The sequence below is a fragment of the Pungitius pungitius genome, chromosome 13 (genome assembly GCF_949316345.1).
Source record: "Pungitius pungitius chromosome 13, fPunPun2.1, whole genome shotgun sequence".
NCBI lineage: Eukaryota > Metazoa > Chordata > Actinopteri > Perciformes > Gasterosteidae > Pungitius > Pungitius pungitius.
The window spans coordinates 15,669,366-15,688,158 of NC_084912.1; the positions used below are offsets into that span (position 1 = coordinate 15,669,366).

An 18,793-nucleotide genomic window follows, 5' to 3' on the forward strand; every position below is an offset into this window, starting at 1 on the left:
CCATTTGGCACCAGTTATAGTTAACACAGCTAGGATTGGAGCAAAGATTGATATTGTAACATAAATCAAAGCAAACTATCCATCAACCAAAGGGTGTGAATTACCATGGAGGATGCCTTTGGCCCCAACATATGATGAGGTGGTACTCTAAGTAATACATTTTGAAAAAAAGAAAAGTGAAGACTGTGTGCACCAGCTCCCAGTCCTGTTCCAGCCAAGTAAACATATCACTCATTTGAATAAATATAACTTTATTCTGAGGGGGACAAAACTATTTTACAAAGTGCAACATCAGTTTAGTATGTACTTTTTTTCAATATATTTGTAAACCAACTTGGATCAAAGTTCAATTATTAGACTCTGTATTTGACTTGTTGGTATAAATTCAAAAACAAAACCAACAGTCCATCCGCAAAACAGGGAGCTGTTAGTTTCATCTGACTCATTTCTCTGTTAATTCATCTTAAACTGTGGATACAATCCGGATAAATTGTTGTCAATACAGAGATGAAACAAATAACTAGAAGGCAAAACATATTTGGAGAAATCTTTTGTGTTTCAACTAGTAACCACGAACCACCTAACAGCCTATTATTATTACAGTGTTTGTACCATATTGCATCACCATCAACCATTGGCCTGCGTGCACATAACATAAAAACATGGTGCTAAAACATGAAACAGTGATTGTGGAGTGAGAAATGATTTAAATATGACTACCAATTCAGGTATATATTAATTGCATGAAAACAATCTTGCAATTTGAGAACAGGACTAACACTTAGGAACGGCTGTTATAACATTAACATTCAGCAACACCCCCCCCCCCCCCCCCCCCCTCCCCCCAAAACAAACGTCATTCAAACCTGTCTGAAAAAACACTTTTCAACCCTACTGAAGGCTCATGAGCGAAGACCTCGCAGATCTTCTCCTCTGTATGTGAAACCAATTCATATGACTTGAGTGAAAAGGAATGGTGACAGACCCACTATCGGCGCCGATAGCTGCATTACAATAATTCATTGCCATTCTTCTCCGAGTGCATCACTTCAAAAGCATCACACAAATCCCATAGCGATCTGCTTGCATGAGCCCTCCAGGGCGTGTCGACATGCTGCTGACTCACAGCTCCTCACTCTCCATTATGGCCTCCACGGGGGAGCTGGAGAACAGGATGGGGCTGTTCTCCGACGTGGCGAAAGACGACTTGATGTCGAGCCCCTGTCCCGTCAGAGCCGCGTAGCGGCTGCCCGTAAGCGGAGCCTTTTTCATGGGTGCTGGGATGCTCTGATGCCACTGTGCTAAAGGCGCAGCAGATTGCTAGTATTACTACCAAAATGAGGCACATGTCTTAATAAGGCTGGTAGCCACAGAGCTGTACAGAATATTCACCATAGATATCAAGCCTGCAGGTGCAGGATACAATTCCCGCCTCGTTTTTCGCTGACACTGTGTACCAGCCGGCGTCGTCTTTGGTTGTTGGCTGGATGAGGAGGCACACGTACCCGGTTGCATCCTGGGTCATGCTGAAATAAACACATCATTGAGAATGCATTCCAGTTCCAATAGAGCTTTCTCTAACTATCAAGCTGAAATACACTACTGACCTGAATCTGTCCTTGGTTTTGGCGATCGTGTCATTGTCTTTCTTCCAGAAGATGACTGGAGGGGGCATGCCCACTACCCGGCACTCCAGCCTGACTGGAGTCCCACTGGGAATACCCACGTTCTGCAGCTTCTCCACAAACTGGGGAGGGTGCTTCATCTCCTTCTCTGAAGTGGACATGACTTAGATTACGTGAACTTCCAAACAGGACAATGGGGGACCACCTTATTTCACTGAATGCGCAATTGATTCATTTTCATTCGGTCCTTACCCACAACTTTGAGCTCGAGACTAAAGGAGCTCTGCCCTGCTTTGTTGCTGGCGATGCACGTGTATGTGCCAGCGTCATTCTGCGTCAAGGGGTCAATGACCAGAGAATGGATGCCATTCTCCCGCACCAACATCTTGTGGTAAAGGTCGGGATAGATCGGCCCCCCGTTGACCAACCACATGAGCTCTGGGTTGGGGAGGCCGCTCACCTGTAGGACAAAAAACAGGGAAAGTTAGGTGATGCAGAAATTTCATAGAAATAAATATCTATTTTTAGGGCCCGCAAGCACCTGCTGCCTACCTTACAGTCTAGTCTACATAGTCTTCCTTCATGTGCCAGCATGTCCCCCGGTGCCTGGAGAAAGTGAGGCCGAAAAAATTGCTCCTGGGTTCTCTCACCTTCGACTTCCTGTATGCGGGCTCGCACCCTGAAAAAAAATCAGAAACACAGCATGTTGTCGTGGACAAGACCCAAGTGGATCTCTACCGTGGTGCATGTTAGCGCGTTAGTTTAGATACACATGGTCACAAGATATCACCATTGTCATGGAGGAAAGTCAATAACTGTCTGGTTCCTCATGCTGCAGAGGGCTTTTTCTTACCTCTGCAGATTACACTGCACACTTAGTCCTGCTCACCTCTGAGAGTGAATGGGTGTCAGTCGGTTTCGGGGCGGTCCCGTTTGGACCATCAAATGACCCGAGCAGCTAATTCTTCCCTGATGGTCATTAAATATCAAATATCAGATTTTTTTCAGTTTGCAGCAGTACAGTATGAATGAGAGGTGTGAGGCACCACCTGTGGATTAGCTGCCATGATGGTGTAGTTTCCGTCGTCCTCGTTGGTCGTAGACTCTATATGTAGAGCACAGGTCCCATCCCGCTCTCTTATCTTCTTGTAATGGGTTTTCTTCCTCAAGATCTGCTTGCCATCTTTAAACCAGTAAACCTGATGGGACGCATATGTGGAGGATAAATATGAGGGAATGGTGAGAAGAGCCTGCGGCCATTTGTGCCGCAACTGTTGTTGACCTCTCACCTTTGGAAAAGGGATTCCCACAACTTTACAGGACAATGTAACTGGCACGCCTTCCATTGTTCTGAAGTTCTTCAGTTTCTTGTCAAATATGGGTGCAATGCATCTTCCTGTAGGGACGTCGTCGTGCTGCACCTCATCGTCCGACTCCTCCACCGGCGTCCGCTCCAATCGGAATTCAATCTCGCTCATTAGTCTCTGCTCGAAATTGGACACTTTGTACTCCTGGAAAAGCAAATCCGCCACATAAAAGTGATTGAAAGAGTGGATGTTTGGACATGGAAGCTTAACACACCACAACAAAACGGTCTGGGAGAAGTAGGCAACAATCAGAAACACAAGATAACTTTGATCTATTAACACGTAGCACCTTAGAAAAGTATTTAACTCAGATCTCAGATCACTTTAAATCAATTGATGAAGATTATCATGCAGGGAAATTACATCTATCAAGCGGTACCATTCCTGTTTGGTAACAGTAGAGCTGAAGGTGAAACAGAGCAGAGGAAGATGAACTCTTAGGAACAGCAGAGTTAAAAAACAAAAACAAGATTGTTCGAGTGACTTTGACTGGAATTATATCCCTGTATCTCAGTGATAATCCAAAGACTGAGCAGTGCTTTCTGTGTTTTCTTTCTTTCGGTGTTCTTTTGTTCATTCTTTTCAAATTTGTTTTTGGCGCCTTGGCATTATAATAGAGAGAAAGCAGCTGTCTCTACCTTACATATCTCAAGACCTAGGCAGCTCACAGTGAAACAGTCTATAATGATGAATAGCATTAAAGGCAAGAGGAAAAAAAATATTTTATATTTTAAATTAGGTGAACTGTCTATGTAGGTAACACTGAATGCAGGTTATATATTGGTACAGAAGCTAGGATGCTTGATTAGAGATATTAATCGTGGTATTTAGACTTTAAATAAACATACAGGCTCGAGCAAACCAATGCTTGGGAAGGTACCTTATCATAGTTATTGACATTAGCAGGAATGTTTGGTCCAAGGGGTCTGCTCTCTGTTTTCCACTCATTACTCAGCTTCTGTGAGAGGATAGGGATGGATGAAGACACACATATTCTACATACAAACATTTAGGCCTACGGATGGAATAACACACAAGCTAATTGTTAATCGCGTGTGTATGTCGTAACGCTACATGGGTACACAACAATGAATGACTGGGGAAGGAAGGATGGCTAATGCTCTGTTGAATGGAAAAGAGTTCTTTGTTGCCTCTGAGCCATTTTAAGAGATTTTATGTCCCTGAATTTAAAATGCCTGTCTTTTAAAATATAAATCTAAAAAAAAAAAATCATAAGTACAAATCTGGAGAAAAGTGAGAATACAGCGCAGTCGTTTGTTAATGTACGGAAACTACAGAATTTCATTCTTAAAAACAGGTGATTAGTTAACATATTACAATCACATACCTGTCAACAAACAGATCATTTAGTAACATCTATAAGCAAGGATGTGATGGAGGCTGGAATCCACTCTATTTGTAAAGATATCTTCCATAACAATAGATTGGGTTTTTGTAGTAGTTTGCATTATAATTATCACTGCCACCGAAGCAGACAAAAAAGGAAAAATCTAGTACTAGTACCTGTTGATGTGTGAAATGTGGAGTGTCGTCTTTAGATGCAAGCTTATTCTCTAGATCATGGAGAAGAGTTTCTTTGTTTTCGTGAATGTTCTCATTCGACAAGAGGCGCCACTTTGGGACGCTCTTTTTTAACCTGAAAAGACACAAAGGAAAAAGTGTATTATTGCATGTGACAGTTCACCAATCTCATTACCATTGTAGGCCCCCAGAGGGCTTACCCTAAAGGAGCTCCCTTGGGCAGGCCCATTGAGTTGGTGGGCTGACTGGGGGTCAGGGACGGCAGGACGGAGCTCAGGAACGCCACGGGGTTCTGAATGGGGCTGGGGGTGGAGCTGCTGGATGTGGGAGAGGAGGCCTGTGGAGGCGACTGGGCTCTTAGGGCCAACAGGCTGTTCAGGAATGCTGCCGACACCGGTGTGGGTGAGGAAACCAGGGAGGGAGGGCTGGTGGGAGACTTGAGCACCCTAGTCGGAAAGATCCTAGGTGGCGGGGAGAATGGTGGGAGAGTAGGGGAGCTGGCTGCGGAGGAGTTGAGCTCAGCAGCCAGCTCTTGGAGGAGAGGAACCGGGGATTCAGTCGGGGAAGGACTCATGACTGGTGAGAATGCCTGAGCAGCTATGAACTCTTTTGGCCGGGCGTAGTTGAAGGTGTTGGAGGTGGCGGTGAGGTTCATGAGGGAGGCGTGGGTGCTTCTCAGTAGCGTAGCGGGAGATGTGATCTGCTGTGAGGCTGGAGTTGGACCTGTAAGGGCTGCAGTAAGCTTTGGTGCAGGAGGAGGGTAAAATTGGGGTGTAGGTGCAGTACTGGCAAGCGCTGCGGGGGAGAGGTTCAGGTGGGAGGCATGGATGGTGTTCATCTGGGTTACAGCTATGGTGGAAGAGGGAGCTGTTTTCAGCTGTGGGGCAGGTGGAGGAGAGATGCCCATGGACATGGTCTTTAGCTGAGGGAGGGAAGGAGTGGAGCTGAAAGCAGAAGTAAGGCATGAAAAGGTGGCGTTGAGTACTGGAGCAGAGCTCACAATGGGACCAGGGGACGCCGTGGTTAACAGAGGTGCAGAGTGGGGCTTCTGTGGTGACGTAGTGTCAAGGAAAGGCTGGATGGGTGGCCGATGGGGTTCGTGGTGCATTCGGGGTGACCACAGGGGACCTTCATTGGAGACCTCGGGCTGGATCTGGAGCTGTAATTGGCTGTGGGACTGAGGCTGGGTGTGAGTTTGAGTCGGAGGTTTGGTGTCCTGCTGCTGCTCCATGAGGACCTGGTTGTGCAGGAGCTGGAGCTGGGCTGGGTCCCTGTTGATTGAAGCAAAAGTAAAATGAAAAGACACTATACATGGTGAAAATGAGAGCGCCTCAGTGCTCCGCTCTCATAAATTAAGACCATGCTGCAAACCCCAGCAGGAATGAGCCACGGTCAGCGTGATGAACACTCTGCCCTTTTATGGGCCACCAACATGGACCGACAAACAAAACACCGTCTATGCTCTTTCAGCTTTCATTCCAAATAGGAGGCTCTTTTTGTTTTTCCGTCAAATCACTACAATACTTTCAAAAAACACAACGATCCAGGAAAACATCTCATTCTTATCTTTTTGTTTTAAGGCTTGGATGAACTAACAGCAGCAAACAGCTCATCAAAGCATGACAGATTGTAGTATTAATACACATTTTTGATAAACATAAATGCATAGGGGTCCACTTACAGATAGAAAATGCCATCCTTTGTTTTAGAAAGCTGGAAGGTCCACATTTCAAGTCTGCGTGCGTTCAATTATGAATCGCAACTGACTGCAGCTGCTAGTTGAGCGAGAGGAGGAGGAACCCCCCCCCCCCCCCCCCCCACACTGACATCGGACTCGTGCTTATACTTGTTTTGTTTTTTTACTCACAGTTTGGGTTTAGCCAGCACTGGTGGTGGTTCTCTGTCTCTCTCATCAAACTGACAGGATGCCTCCCTTTCACCCGCCTCATCCTCAGGCAGTTTGAAGTGCACGCGCAGGCCGACCCTGGAGCCACAGCGGGAGTCTTTGTGGTTCGTCTGGGCGCCCGACTTTAGGCAGGAGTTAGGCGGAGGATCAGGGAGGGCCACCATAATGAGGCTCCCATTCTGATGGTTTGGGGTGCCCTTGACTTTGGGGCTGGTGTCAGGCGATGTCACCGATGGCTGTAACACTTCCTGCTCCGCTGAGGTCTCGGCCGCAAATTGACAAGTGGGGGGTTTTGGGCATGAGAGCACCTGTCCGTGCCCCTGTGGTTCTTGACGTGGTGCACCGGGTCCAGGAGGGTTCCGGTTGAGGCAGGCAGGACCGAGGTTTGGGGTGCTACTGCTGCGAGAGCTGAAGCAGGAGCCGCTGCTCAGGCTGGAGGGTTCCAGACTTTGTAGACTGGTGCGTAAGGGGTCTGGATGCAACATGCTTGAGCCGTGGGGGTCAAGGCGGAGGGTGCTGGTGCTCAGGGGGTCCAGACGTAAGGTGCTTGAGACGAGCGGGTCCAGGCGAATGGTGCTGCAGTGGGGCTTGATGCTGTTGGTCACAGTCACCTCTGGGTGGGGGTCCACGGTGGGAGCTGATGAAGGTTCTTGCATTTGATGGGGCTTTACTGTTAACCCGCTGAAAGGCCTCACGTGGTTGCTGTTGCTTCCATTGCCTAATGAGGATCAGAAAGATACATATCAGAATTTTCCATGCGGTTTCTTTAGAATACCCATTAGCAGAAAAGGAAACAAGAGAGTTACCTTTGACCGTTAGAGTCGCGGTGCTCGAAACTGTTCCAAACTTGTTGGTTGCTGTGCAGTTAAACATCCCCGAATCTTCAGAGAAGACCTCGGCAATGACCAAAGTGCATATTCCCTCTTAAAGTTAAAAATAAAACAAAAGGAAGCGATACTCACATATTTAGGTATGGTATCACTGCATTATATGACCTTCTCAACTAGAGTCTTCATAGACTGAAGAAAGATGCCCAGCAGCGAGGCCTTTCTGTCATATGGGCTAAGAGTCTATCTGCAGCTGAAGCAGGTGGAAGTGATCTGCTATGTTGGTTTGCACAGGATGAGACGCTACCTTATATGGTGCAGGGAAAAGCAGCCCTGGCTTATGTACAGAGGAGCAGCAAAAGCCTTCATGCAGAACTCTAAACACTTGAGCAGATTAATATGTAAGAAATGCAGCATCATGTACACGCAGGGAGCTGCTGTGGTGCAACACTTCATTTTGATATGTACCTGATTCAGCTGGAGATCTGGGCTCTGCAAAAAAGTCATTGTGAAACTTCGATAAACATTACATTTTACAATATATAGCGCTTCTCAAACCATATAGCCTATCATCATCATCATCATCATCACATTCCATCAGTTGATGCAAGATGATCTTTTCTCCGAGAAATACATTTAGAATATTTATGCTGCTAAATTCCATTCTTTAACACTGTATTATGTGATGTTACTTGTTGTTTAAGATGTGATTAAGTTTTCAACTCTTAATTGATACATTTTTCCAATTCTCTTATTCTCTGTAAAACAAGCTAGGTCAAATCTGGCCTCAGAATACGAACCGCAGACTCAATAATACGGCAATAACCGGGCCTCTGAGAAGCTTACTTTTCTGCAGGATCCGGAAGTCAGGAGAGTCCTCTATGATTTTCCCCTCTCTGTACCAGTCCACGCGAGGTGACGGGACCCCTTTCACACGGCACTCCAGCACCACCAGCTGGCCTTCTGCCGCAAGGAGGTCCTGCAAGCTCTGGTAGGACAAAACAGTGTGTGTGCTACGTCAAACAACCGCATTAAAGAAAGCAGTGGCATAAATTGTGTGGAGAAAGACTTTGCCTTTGTGAATACAGGGGCGGCCATAACGGGTAGGCCGTTCAACCCTTGTGGAGAGTTATGGTTGGAGGTTTGAGTCTAAAAACAAAAAACACACACCAAACACATTTAACATTAAATCAAAACATTTAAGGTGAGAATTGTTTCCGTTTTTCTACCTCTGGTTGGGGGGTCTGTGTTGGAGCAGATAGGAAAGGCAGCGCAGACGAGACCACTGCATTCAGAGGCAGAGTTGCAGCTGCGGATGACGAGTTCGGCAATGGTGGAGGTGTGGCTGTGACAGATGTGGACGCGGCGCAGGCTGCTGAAGGCTCACCAGGGGGCAAAGTAGGGACCGCCTGCACGGCTGACACTGTTCCCTCCTCCGGAGCAGGGTGGGCTGGGAATTTAGAGGGTCCCGGGGCTGGAAGGGCAGTGGCCGACGTCCACACCGTTCGGAGAGGTTCTGGGATTATTTGGTTGGTTTTTGTAGAGGAGATCTGCTCCTCCGGCTCCTCGGTGGCTGCTGCAGGTTGGGAGGAAGGAGAGTCTTCCTCCTGTGCAGAGAGAGTTTGGCTTGATGATGGAGGGGAAGGTTTCTTCTGTGGCCTTTGAAAATCACGTAGGGAGTAAAGTGACAGTCTCATTTAGTAGGGATCCACATCAGGTATTGGTTTCAATGACAATGTGGTATAAACTCACTGGGCTACATGCTCAAAGTGCTGCTCGCCCTCAGAGTCCGAAGAGGAGGCACCTTTTGGTTTGAACAAACAAGCGCACATAACTCCGTCACTAACAGTGTGACTAACTGAACCGTAAACGTGTGACAAAGCACCACAATGAATCACCTTCGACGTAGATCTCTGCAGACGTCGAGTCAGTGCCGTAGGAATTAGATGCGAAGCAGGAGTAGCGTCCGGTGTCTTCCTCAAAGGCCTCCGCGATGATCAGAGAGTGCAGCTCTCCATCAGTGACGGTCTGAATGTCAGGGCTGTTCTCCAGCTCCTTGCCCTCGCAAAACCACCTGTTATTAAGCATATACACCAGACTGCTCAGTGCAACAACTCTTCCACTGACTAGATTTCATAAAATGACTTCCGTGACGGTTTTCTGCGATTTTTAAAAGCATGTTGGATGTGAAAATGTGTTGGACGACATCTCCTTCAGGGTAAATTGCATCCGACGATGAGCCTTAAAAGGTACCCTACGCAGCTCTTATGAGGGGGTCCGTCATTTGTCATGCTCATCATGAATGAGCATGTGGGTGACAGTGGAGAAGAAGACTACTATCATTAAACAGGACATACCATGATGAAGTAATGTTTCCAAATAGGAGACAGAAAGGACAGACATACAAGTCTACTGATAGGTCTTCTGCTCTGGTCAAACACAAATTACTGGTAATGACCTCAGATGAAGATGATCAGCTTTGGAAAACAAAATAGTTAAAACCCTCTATTCACACCCTTCTCCTTTATCAACTATTAATCTTTTGACACCATTTCTATGACGTCTGTACTATGTGGTGTCTTTTCTGGTTCCCAATAGTGCCCCTGGCTTGGTGCCATCCGGCATCATTTGTGCAGAAAAAGAGAATTTATTTTTGATGAGCCAGCCTTATCACTGCTATGATGATGAGTGTAGACATGTCATTGACAAACCTATTGATGGGAAAGAGGGATGAATGCAACAAAGGTCTCTGGCTGGACACAAACCAGGTTACATTAGGTCAATGTCTAATCAACAACTAAGGTTTGTAAACTATTGTCTTATGGTGTCAAATCATGAATAAATCCAAAATAAAATGTTTATGACAAGAATGTTACAAACCAGGTATTATTCATACTAAGTAGCATCTCGTTGGAGCTGCAGTTGGCAACAGTCTATTTCCTCATAACAAAATAGTAGACCTTAGAATTTTATCCGTCCCGACCAGCAATTTTTATACAACACTGTACGTCAAAGCTCATCTATTTTGAGCAGATGATGCCTGGCTGCTTTCATAAAATCCCGCCAATAAACATACAGGAATGAGATGATGTGTTACTTGCTGGCAAAATTCCATCATACAAAGATAAATCATTTCCAGGGCTCCCCTCACAGAAAGGCTGCTTGGTGGAGTCCATGAACCCAGGACTTTCTTGTCTGGGCGACGGTGCCAACCACCACAGCGTCCCCCATTTTTAATGAGTAAGGGTCTCAATTAAAAGCATGAGTAGTATAGGGGATGGCAAAGACTCGCTGCATCTGTCCGGACTACTTTCCCTCTGGACTTCAGAACCATGAAGGAGATTCCCGGTTGGAGCCTGGGAGCGGTGACGGGGCGACCCAATCACATACGCACAATGCTAAACATAGACTCAGCATACACACAAAGCTATACCCTGACACACCAGACACAGAACACCACTGCAAACCGATGGGAAATATGAACCTGACAACTATTTTGACTCATTTAAGTCATAGTCACTCACCCTGCTGGGGGCAGGAGGAACAAGCACACACCTCACACTAGGGTCAACGAACAGAGCTCTGAACAGAACATGCCAAATAAGAGCCAAACTTCAACGCAATGCTCAGGACGAAACATTTCAAAAGTACAGCAACAACAACAAAAACGTATAAAGATGTGGTTAAGCAATCAAATAATAAGCCATCATCTTACCCAAGTTCTTATGTTTCTGTCATGTGCTCAGACATTTCCATTATCTGACGCGACTACAGCTCGCACTGCCAGTTCAGTCTAAAAATGGCAGAGAGCTGCATTCTCACTGCTCACATATATTTTGGTGGCTCAACAATGTTCAGTGCGACCAACAAGTCAGTCAAGTCTTTTTTTGAAAGCTCGACTGTACTTTGGTTGATCCAGTCTGGGTTGCACTGCTGAAATGTGCACCGCTTTAGTCTTTAGAATCCAAAGCTTTTCTTCCTCAAGAGAGCCAAATGTGAATCCCTAGAATATACCCACACACACACACACACACACACTTCCAAATCAGCTGTTGGCTATCATCACACGCCACTTGTCTGTGATCTCCCCCAATAAAAGGAGCAGCATTCATCTCAAGTCACTTCTCAAAACACTAATATCTTTTCAACATTGTTAAGGAAACAAACATGACTCCATCTTTCACACAATGTAGATAATAGAGCATAAATATTTGAGGTTTAAACACTCAGATACCAATAATTTGGCTATTTTTTTTTTTTGGATATCTTAATTCTGATAACAAAAATTACCAATATTTAATATTTTATTCCTGTGGGACATTATGTTATTATATTATGTTTTACGGTTTACTCATCATTGAAGCCAATCAAGTAACAATAACTAACTAATAAGTACATAAATAGAGTTTATGCACAGTACAAGTTAAACATTTGGAAACATTTCTTATTAAATTCAAATCTGAGAGAGTGTCCAAACTTTTGACGTTTGATACAAATGATCAAAATAAAAATCCCCCCCCAAGAGTATTAAACTATACTAAGTTATGTCTAATTAGTTTTGATAAATCTATTGATATACATGGTGTAGTTTTGTATGCAATATGTCAATAACTGAAGTAACTAGTAACTAAAGCAATAAATGTAGTGCAGTAAAAAGTACTTTGGCAAAGTACAAATCCCCCAGATGTATAACCACGTACAGTACTTGAATAAAATGAAAATGATGGCGCCTGCACCTTTTGTGACATCGTCTCCACACAGACAGGTAATTAAAAAGGATTCGACTACACAGTGAAATCTCCACCGACACTTTTCAGTGAGACTCCTTTTGAAAAAGCACGGATACAGATAATCTCACGCTATCGTCTGCAAACTGAGAAAACACTAACAATAACAGCAATTGTTGGCCTTACCGGACCTCCGGCACGGGGACTCCTCTAACAATGCAGTCCAGTTGGACCTTGCTGCCCTCGGGGACCTCCCTGCTCTTCAGTTTCTGGATGAAGAAAGGAGGCTCACACGCCGGCTCCGCTGGGTACGGCCCTCCCGCCACGGTACAGTTTTCAGCCCCCTCCTCCTGGGAAACATGGCCGTACTGCAGCTCCCCGCTAACCCTCCTCTCCTGAAGGTCCATGTGGCCCATCCCGGAGTCCACCTGGGCCTCTGGTTGGTGGTTAAGAGCCGGAGGTCTGTGTGTCTCCTGCTCCACCTCCATGGGCATGACGCGGCGCTCTCTGTTGTCTGGCCCGAGGGGATGGGCTGGCCCGTCGCTCTGGCTCTTGTTCTGGTTCCTACTCCTGTGGGATTTGCTCGCTCTCGGTCGTACCCGTTTGGAGCTGTTGGCCTTGAAGAGCGAAGAGAGCTCCTCAATAAAGTCTGCTGCCTTGTTGAGGAACTCCTTCTTGGACTGGGTCTCGGGACCGTACGGGGTGTTCCTCTCCGCCCTGTTAAAGTCGATGAATCCCTCACCAGTGTCCCTCGTGTTGCTGCTCATTGTTTCCTGCTGCGTGGATGCTTTGTGCGTCTTTCTGGCTGATGCGAATGTGGTGTGTGTTGCCGGCAGTTCTTTAAGTTCGGCGGGTGGCTTGGTTGAGGGCACGGTGGAGGGGGCAGGGAAGGGGTTTGCTACAGCTAGCGGTTCAGAGGATGAGGCTGGGGAAACGTGGGAGGGGGTTAATGGGGCAACAGAGGCCTTGACCTCTGCCCTCTCCTCCCGGGGATCATGTCCGATGGCCAGGCGGGCAAGGTTCACACTCTTATCTAGCTCCTCTTGGCTGAGGAAGGCAGAGAGGTCGTGGAATTGTGGATCGTTGTGGCCCGTCGAATCCTCGGCCTTGCCTCTGAGCGAGGCGTAGATCTGAGGACATGAGGAGGAGGCGTCCGAGCGGCTCGTCTCGCTGTGGCGCTGCTGGGCTCTGGCCTCCGCCAGGTAGCTCTCTCTTAAGAGCTGAGACAGCGACGTGGGGTGGTCCATGTTGTTCTCCTGCATGCTTTGGAAGTTATGAAAAGATATTGAATTCACACAAAAAAAATACTTATTTTCCCACACGACCATCAGTTTTGAGATGGAACACAAAAATAAGTTAATTAAATGTTCATTGTCTAATTAAATTGTACCTTCGTACATATAAAGCATTTAGCTTAGATAACAAACTAGAAACTTAAAATTTATCAGCGCATGAAGCAAAGCAGCAAAGCGTCCATTCGGGAGATTGTGACGGTTATTTTTCACTGTGTTCTCTTGAACACCCTATTTATCTGTTGATTGAGAAAGTCATTTTCGGACTAATAGGAAGTGGAAATATAATAAGCAGTGATTTTAAGCCAGTAACAGTGAAATTAAATGTGCTGTCTTTTAATATGCTGACATGTCTAATGACCAGAGACTGGTCAGAAATCCACTTAATATATATTATAAGAGCTAGTATAAACATATACTCATTTGTACCAAAGAAATAACTCGGATTAAAATCACACTTGTGAAATAGTTGAATTCAGTTCAAAGCGGGAGACATGTTATATAAATAGTTTTTTATTTTGGCTTATTTCAGCCTCCCCTTGACAGGGTGTCGGGTTCATGCAGTGAAACCAGAACTGCAGGGGTACAGATGAGCTTCCACTTCAGGCCAACACTTTTAGTCTTTGCACAACTTTTTGACACTAGGCATGAACAAGGTATTGAAAATATTAACGTGATGCGGTACACATATGGCACTGACACTCAAATCAGTTTAATTGGGAGAGGCAGCGATGCCCTTCCAACGGACCTGGAGCTGCAGCTGTTGTGTACATTATCCATTTGCAAATAGGCTCCAAGCCCACCGAGTCATATCTAATAATAGCGAGGGGTCAGTTTACATGAAGGAAATCAACGCAGTACACTTGCATCCTCTGTGGCCTTGTCATAGTGATTTTAATCACTGATCAAATGAGCCAATTTGAACTTTTTTGAATGATTATAAATGGGACACCGCTGAGTGAGAGAACCCACCGTCACAGCCTCTGCAGATCAACACAGCAGCGCACACGCAGGCAGGTCAAGATCATTCAATTCAGCCTGCAAACAGAAATAAGCCGGAGGCTCAATGTCGTAGAGTCCAAACACGGCGTATGAGGCTGCTGCCAGATAGCCTACAGCAAACTGAACTATTAAGACTAGGGGGTGGTGTGTTTTACCTTCAGAATGAACCCGGCTGTCCCCTGTGAAGGACTGGTAAATCCACAGAGTGCACCTGTGCTCAAAGGGGGGGGGATTCCGGTCTTCTGGTGGCGGCCACCTGTGGGAAAAGTCGGACACTGGCAGCTGCTCAGCCTCCACCACGAGTTCACCTTGGAGTGGACGGGAGTGTGTGGAGCTGAGCAGCTAGAGTAACCCGTCACCAGCACAAGTAGCAACATTCGTCAGTGCAGTGGTCCCAGGTTATTTTGGGGAGGCCTGGCCCTTGTGCCCGGGTGGTGTCCCGGCTCATTGGCCGGGGGGGGGGGGGGGCTGCTGTAAAGGGATTCCTCCTCCTGTGGTCCGTCACAGCCCCCGTTGTACAGAATTAGATGTCCCATGTTGAGCCAGAGTAAAAAGCACTTATGTGGCGCAAAAAATACATTTGAGCCAAGTGGAACTTTATTCAGTTCTTTAGTTGTTTCAACATGGGTATTTGTGCCAGCATGTTAGATACAAAGTGAACAAGTAACATCATGACAACAATGTTTGACAATTCAGACTTGCTACTTTTTATCGTAATGTGTTTAAGACCCCAGGTTTAAAATATTGAACACTGTAAAAAAAAAAAACACCTCTGCATACGGAGGATAAAGGAAATTATTTTATTTGAAAGACAATGGAAAACTTTCCCAATACCCACAGACGGAACCAAAAGCAAGCCTGAGCATCTATTTACACTTAAAACAGTGTAAGACCGTGTATCAAATACTTCTATTCAAGTGAATCATTTAACAAAAGTTAGTTTACACTGACCACTGTGAAAAGACCAAAAGCTATCTACAGCAAGAACAGCCTGCACAGCATGTGGCTGCACATGTAGCGCCCCAACACGCCAGACCCAAACAATCATGGGTTGTGTAAACTCCATGAATCCAAGCATCAACTTTGATATATTTACAGTTTAGGGACGACACAGGCAGGTCGTCAAACAAACCTGTAGTAAGGTTTAGAAATTGTCAAACACCGCTCTGTGGTTGTCCGAGCTGTCTGGCAAACAGTTTAATGTCCTATGTGGCAATCTACATGCAAGGCTTAAACAGACACAGGAAACCAAAAGTTAGAATTTGATTCAAGTCAAAAAAACAGGTCAATGTCAGATCAACCCTCTCTAGTTAAAAAAAAATAATAATCAAATGGCTCAGGCGGTGTGCGACATTAAGAATGTCAGAAGGAATCCAATGCATTAGATATTGAAATAAAAATGAAAATCCTCTTTGGCGTAACAGGAAAAAACAATCCGGTTCACCAACAAAGTAAAGGCAACATGAAGAAGAGCCTCCGAGTTGAGGCTGATGACCAAGTCCCTCTTATCCTTCGGTCTCGTCACACTGATTCGTGTTGAGCCAAGCCAGTAGGAACAGACACAGAGGGTGACACTGAGGGGGTTTGTAGATTAATCACTTGGACATTGTTATTAGCAGCAATAGAAAGTCTTAGAATAGCCCAGTATATTAAAAAGACACTTCATGTAAAAGGTTTAGAATGAAATACCTATCAGCTTATTCATGGATATCCGATCAGAAGGCACCATGAAGGCACTCTTCAAATGAGGAGAACATGGAGACACTCACCTCAGCACGCACAAATACGGCAGCTGGATGCATCAGAATCGCAGAGGAAAGCATCGCCATGGAAGTCTGTGTGCTTCCTTTTTTGGTGCCTTAATTAAGCTTCTGCTATACAACTCAACATCGTGTTCTCTTTTTTTGTTCACAGTGTGTTGCAACAACAAGCGGGTCAGGAGAAGTAACCGGCGCGTCGTCAACATGGTGGAGAGTCCAGTGAGCCTCCAGAGCCCTTGTGATAAAGATGATGTAGGAGGCACAGTGAGAGATCTGCAGCGCATCTGAGGACGGGCCGCACCGCTCTCAGGGGTCGTCGCTCGCCCTTTTACGAGACTGGTCCCCTCTGGAAGACAAAAGCACAATAACGTCAACTTGATAGAAAGGGAAGTGCGTGATCAGGACCAGAGTTTGTGTTCCACTGAGGCCGAGGCCTCAGAAAACACACCGTGGAAATCCGTTCATTGAGAGCTCCAGCTGCAACTTCTGGTCATGAGCGGCGTAGTCGGGCAGCAAGGACTCGACAGCAGGAGGGTTTATTTGGGGAATAAACCCAGAGAAGAGAGCCGGAGCTAGCTGAGCCCAGTCTGAAAGAGGAAACCCAAATGAAATAATATCGGGACGTGTGCAGTGAAGCATATTCTGAAGGAGTAGGAAATGACATAAAACACAGGCAGTGGAGTCCTCAGTGACGATGGGTGTAGCTCACCTGGTCGCAGGCTGTGAAGGCCTTTAACCACGCTGGCCATTGTGGATGGCTGTACTTGGAACGGCATGGAATGCGCCTTGAGGAGGAGAGCTGAACATGAAAAGGAAAGAGGAAGGAATCAAGTCTTTTGTAGGCATTGTTGCCAGATCCCGAACCCCAAAATCCTGCATCAGAGACAACAGCACCAACATCTGCTCGGATGTAAACAACGTTGACGAATTAGTTCACATGGCGAGGAGCAGTTTACTGATGTAAAGAAAGCCTTCGGGGCTTCAAAAGAAACAAAAACACTCACGCATAAGTGTGTCCACGTGTATTTGTGCTACATGATCGGCAAACAGCTTCATCAGATCCTCTCGCAGGTCTCTGTTCAGCTTGGACTCGATGTAGAACTTGTTCTGAAAACATTAAACGTGGGAAAACACTTAAGAGGAGGAGCAATGCCTTAAAATAAAAGACTTTGTGGCGTAAAAATTGGAGAACTACGCGGTCTTTTAGAACAAATATAGTGATGCGTACCAAGTACATAAAAACAGGAACTATACATTGAAGAGAGGCAGTGTATTGCGTCAGCTCAACATTAAAGTTCTCAATGAAGTCCTCAGGTGGGCTGGCCTGGAAAACAACAATAAACGTTTCATTAATATCGTGGACTGTTTATAATTGGGAACCCTGCATCTGGATGTTCTTACCTGTAGACGAGTAGAAACCTGTTGTAGATGATTTGTTATTTTCATGGTCAAGTCGTGGTAGAGCAGCTCAGAGTGCTGCTGACAAACACACTTGTAGACGTAACTAGGAAAACAAATCAAAGGAGAAACAAATCCAGCGTTTGAGTTGAACTGAAATGACCAGTGAGGGGTCAGTGGAGGCCACAGAAGGCGCACACGGCCTGGTCTCACCTGTATATCTGTGCGTAAGAAACAGAGATGTGGTCCGTGGGATTCTGGATGAGCAGACGGTCGATCGCCTTCTCCAGGTTGGGCCAGTGGTTCTTGCGGTAGTCCTCTACAGCCATTGCATTAAGAACTGGTTGAAAGGAGGAGAGCTGGTCAGGTTTTGAAAGTATCTATTATATCAGCGCAAAGGATTCGAGTTAAAGCCTCCACCGGGCGCGACAGGCCAGCTGTTCGGTGGCACGCGCTTCGGTGTGCACATCAGCCCGGCTCAAGCAGGCCATGCAGGGACTCTCCGACTTCGCTACTTACGGAACTTGGAGGTGGAATCGAGGCTGAATTTTCCCTCGGCGGTGGGCGGAACCGTGCAGTCAGTCTCGCTGACTTCGCTGCTCTCACTACCTGAATCCGAGTCCATGAACTTTGACCCGGTACTGCTGGGCAAGTGTTTCCCTCGTCGGGTGGCGGGTTCTCCCCCAGGCACCGGCGGACAGGTCACATCGGAGAGCTGGCTCCTCGGATAGGTGCGGGCTTTGCTGCTACTACTACTACTACTACTACTACCGCCTCCGCTGCTCGCACAATAGTTGTGGTTATGGTCGTCAAAACTATCATCTTCCATGGCCTCCATCTTCACAACCGGTCTCGTGCGGCACCACTACATTAACATTTAAAATGACATCTGAGGATTAAGGGGGGAAACTGTCAGGCGTCTTTCGCGGTGCCCATCTCGGTTTAGCTGTGGACAGATTTTTCACGACATGTCGTAATAGCGAACAGCTGAGGGGGAGGGGGCGGCTGGGAAATGTAGTTCAAAAGAGCTGTATCCATGGTAGCGTCACCTGCTTCGTGTACGATGGCTACATACGAAGAAAACACACGACCAGACAGATGTTATGCTGCGTTTACACCAAACGGCAAGCGAGTTATTCGCGGCAGTAGATTCCGCGCAAAGACTATGCACAGGCGCGAATTTTCAACGGGCGGGTCGGAGGACGCGAAAAAAGCGAAAGGGCAGAGCGAATATATCGCCTGTTCGTCAAAGTTGAAATCGTAATTCGCCCGACGCTATCTTGCGAAAGGCAATCAGCGCCGCTCGTCATCATCGCCGTCCGTGAATACACTTCATGGAACTGCCAC

The 18,793-nt window shown here is 46.3% G+C and overlaps 2 protein-coding genes across 4 annotated transcripts; both read right to left on the bottom strand.

The window, feature by feature from the left end:
• Positions 1 to 849: 849 nt before the first annotated feature.
• Positions 850 to 14,639, bottom strand: mypn (myopalladin). 3 transcript variants are annotated; one of them, XM_037466456.2, is made up of 22 exons: positions 14,444 to 14,639; positions 14,259 to 14,324; positions 12,181 to 13,257; positions 9,166 to 9,341; positions 9,020 to 9,071; positions 8,497 to 8,926; positions 8,342 to 8,416; positions 8,114 to 8,255; positions 7,736 to 7,759; positions 7,247 to 7,363; positions 6,402 to 7,158; positions 4,735 to 5,805; positions 4,517 to 4,649; positions 3,873 to 3,950; positions 2,915 to 3,136; positions 2,675 to 2,824; positions 2,515 to 2,594; positions 2,178 to 2,304; positions 1,878 to 2,085; positions 1,608 to 1,773; positions 1,393 to 1,526; positions 850 to 1,301 (listed from the first exon to the last, which is right to left on the bottom strand). In XM_037466456.2, exons 3-22 carry the CDS (start codon positions 13,254 to 13,256, stop codon positions 1,123 to 1,125), a joined length of 5,397 nt encoding a protein of 1,798 aa, XP_037322353.2. In that variant the 5' UTR covers position 13,257; positions 14,259 to 14,324; positions 14,444 to 14,639; the 3' UTR covers positions 850 to 1,122. The 3 variants fall into 3 exon arrangements, with proteins under 3 accessions (XP_037322353.2, XP_037322354.2, XP_062422723.1); XM_037466457.2 differs by lacking the exon at positions 14,259 to 14,324; XM_062566739.1 differs by lacking the exons at positions 7,736 to 7,759; positions 14,259 to 14,324.
• Positions 14,640 to 15,065: 426 nt separating this feature from the next.
• cacul1 (CDK2 associated cullin domain 1) lies at positions 15,066 to 18,791 on the bottom strand. The gene is made up of 8 exons (XM_037465380.2): positions 17,966 to 18,791; positions 17,660 to 17,786; positions 17,450 to 17,552; positions 17,277 to 17,372; positions 17,053 to 17,155; positions 16,758 to 16,847; positions 16,497 to 16,635; positions 15,066 to 16,394 (listed from the first exon to the last, which is right to left on the bottom strand). Exons 1-8 carry the CDS (start codon positions 18,282 to 18,284, stop codon positions 16,355 to 16,357), a joined length of 1,017 nt encoding a protein of 338 aa, XP_037321277.2. The 5' UTR covers positions 18,285 to 18,791; the 3' UTR covers positions 15,066 to 16,354.
• Positions 18,792 to 18,793: the final 2 nt, after the last annotated feature.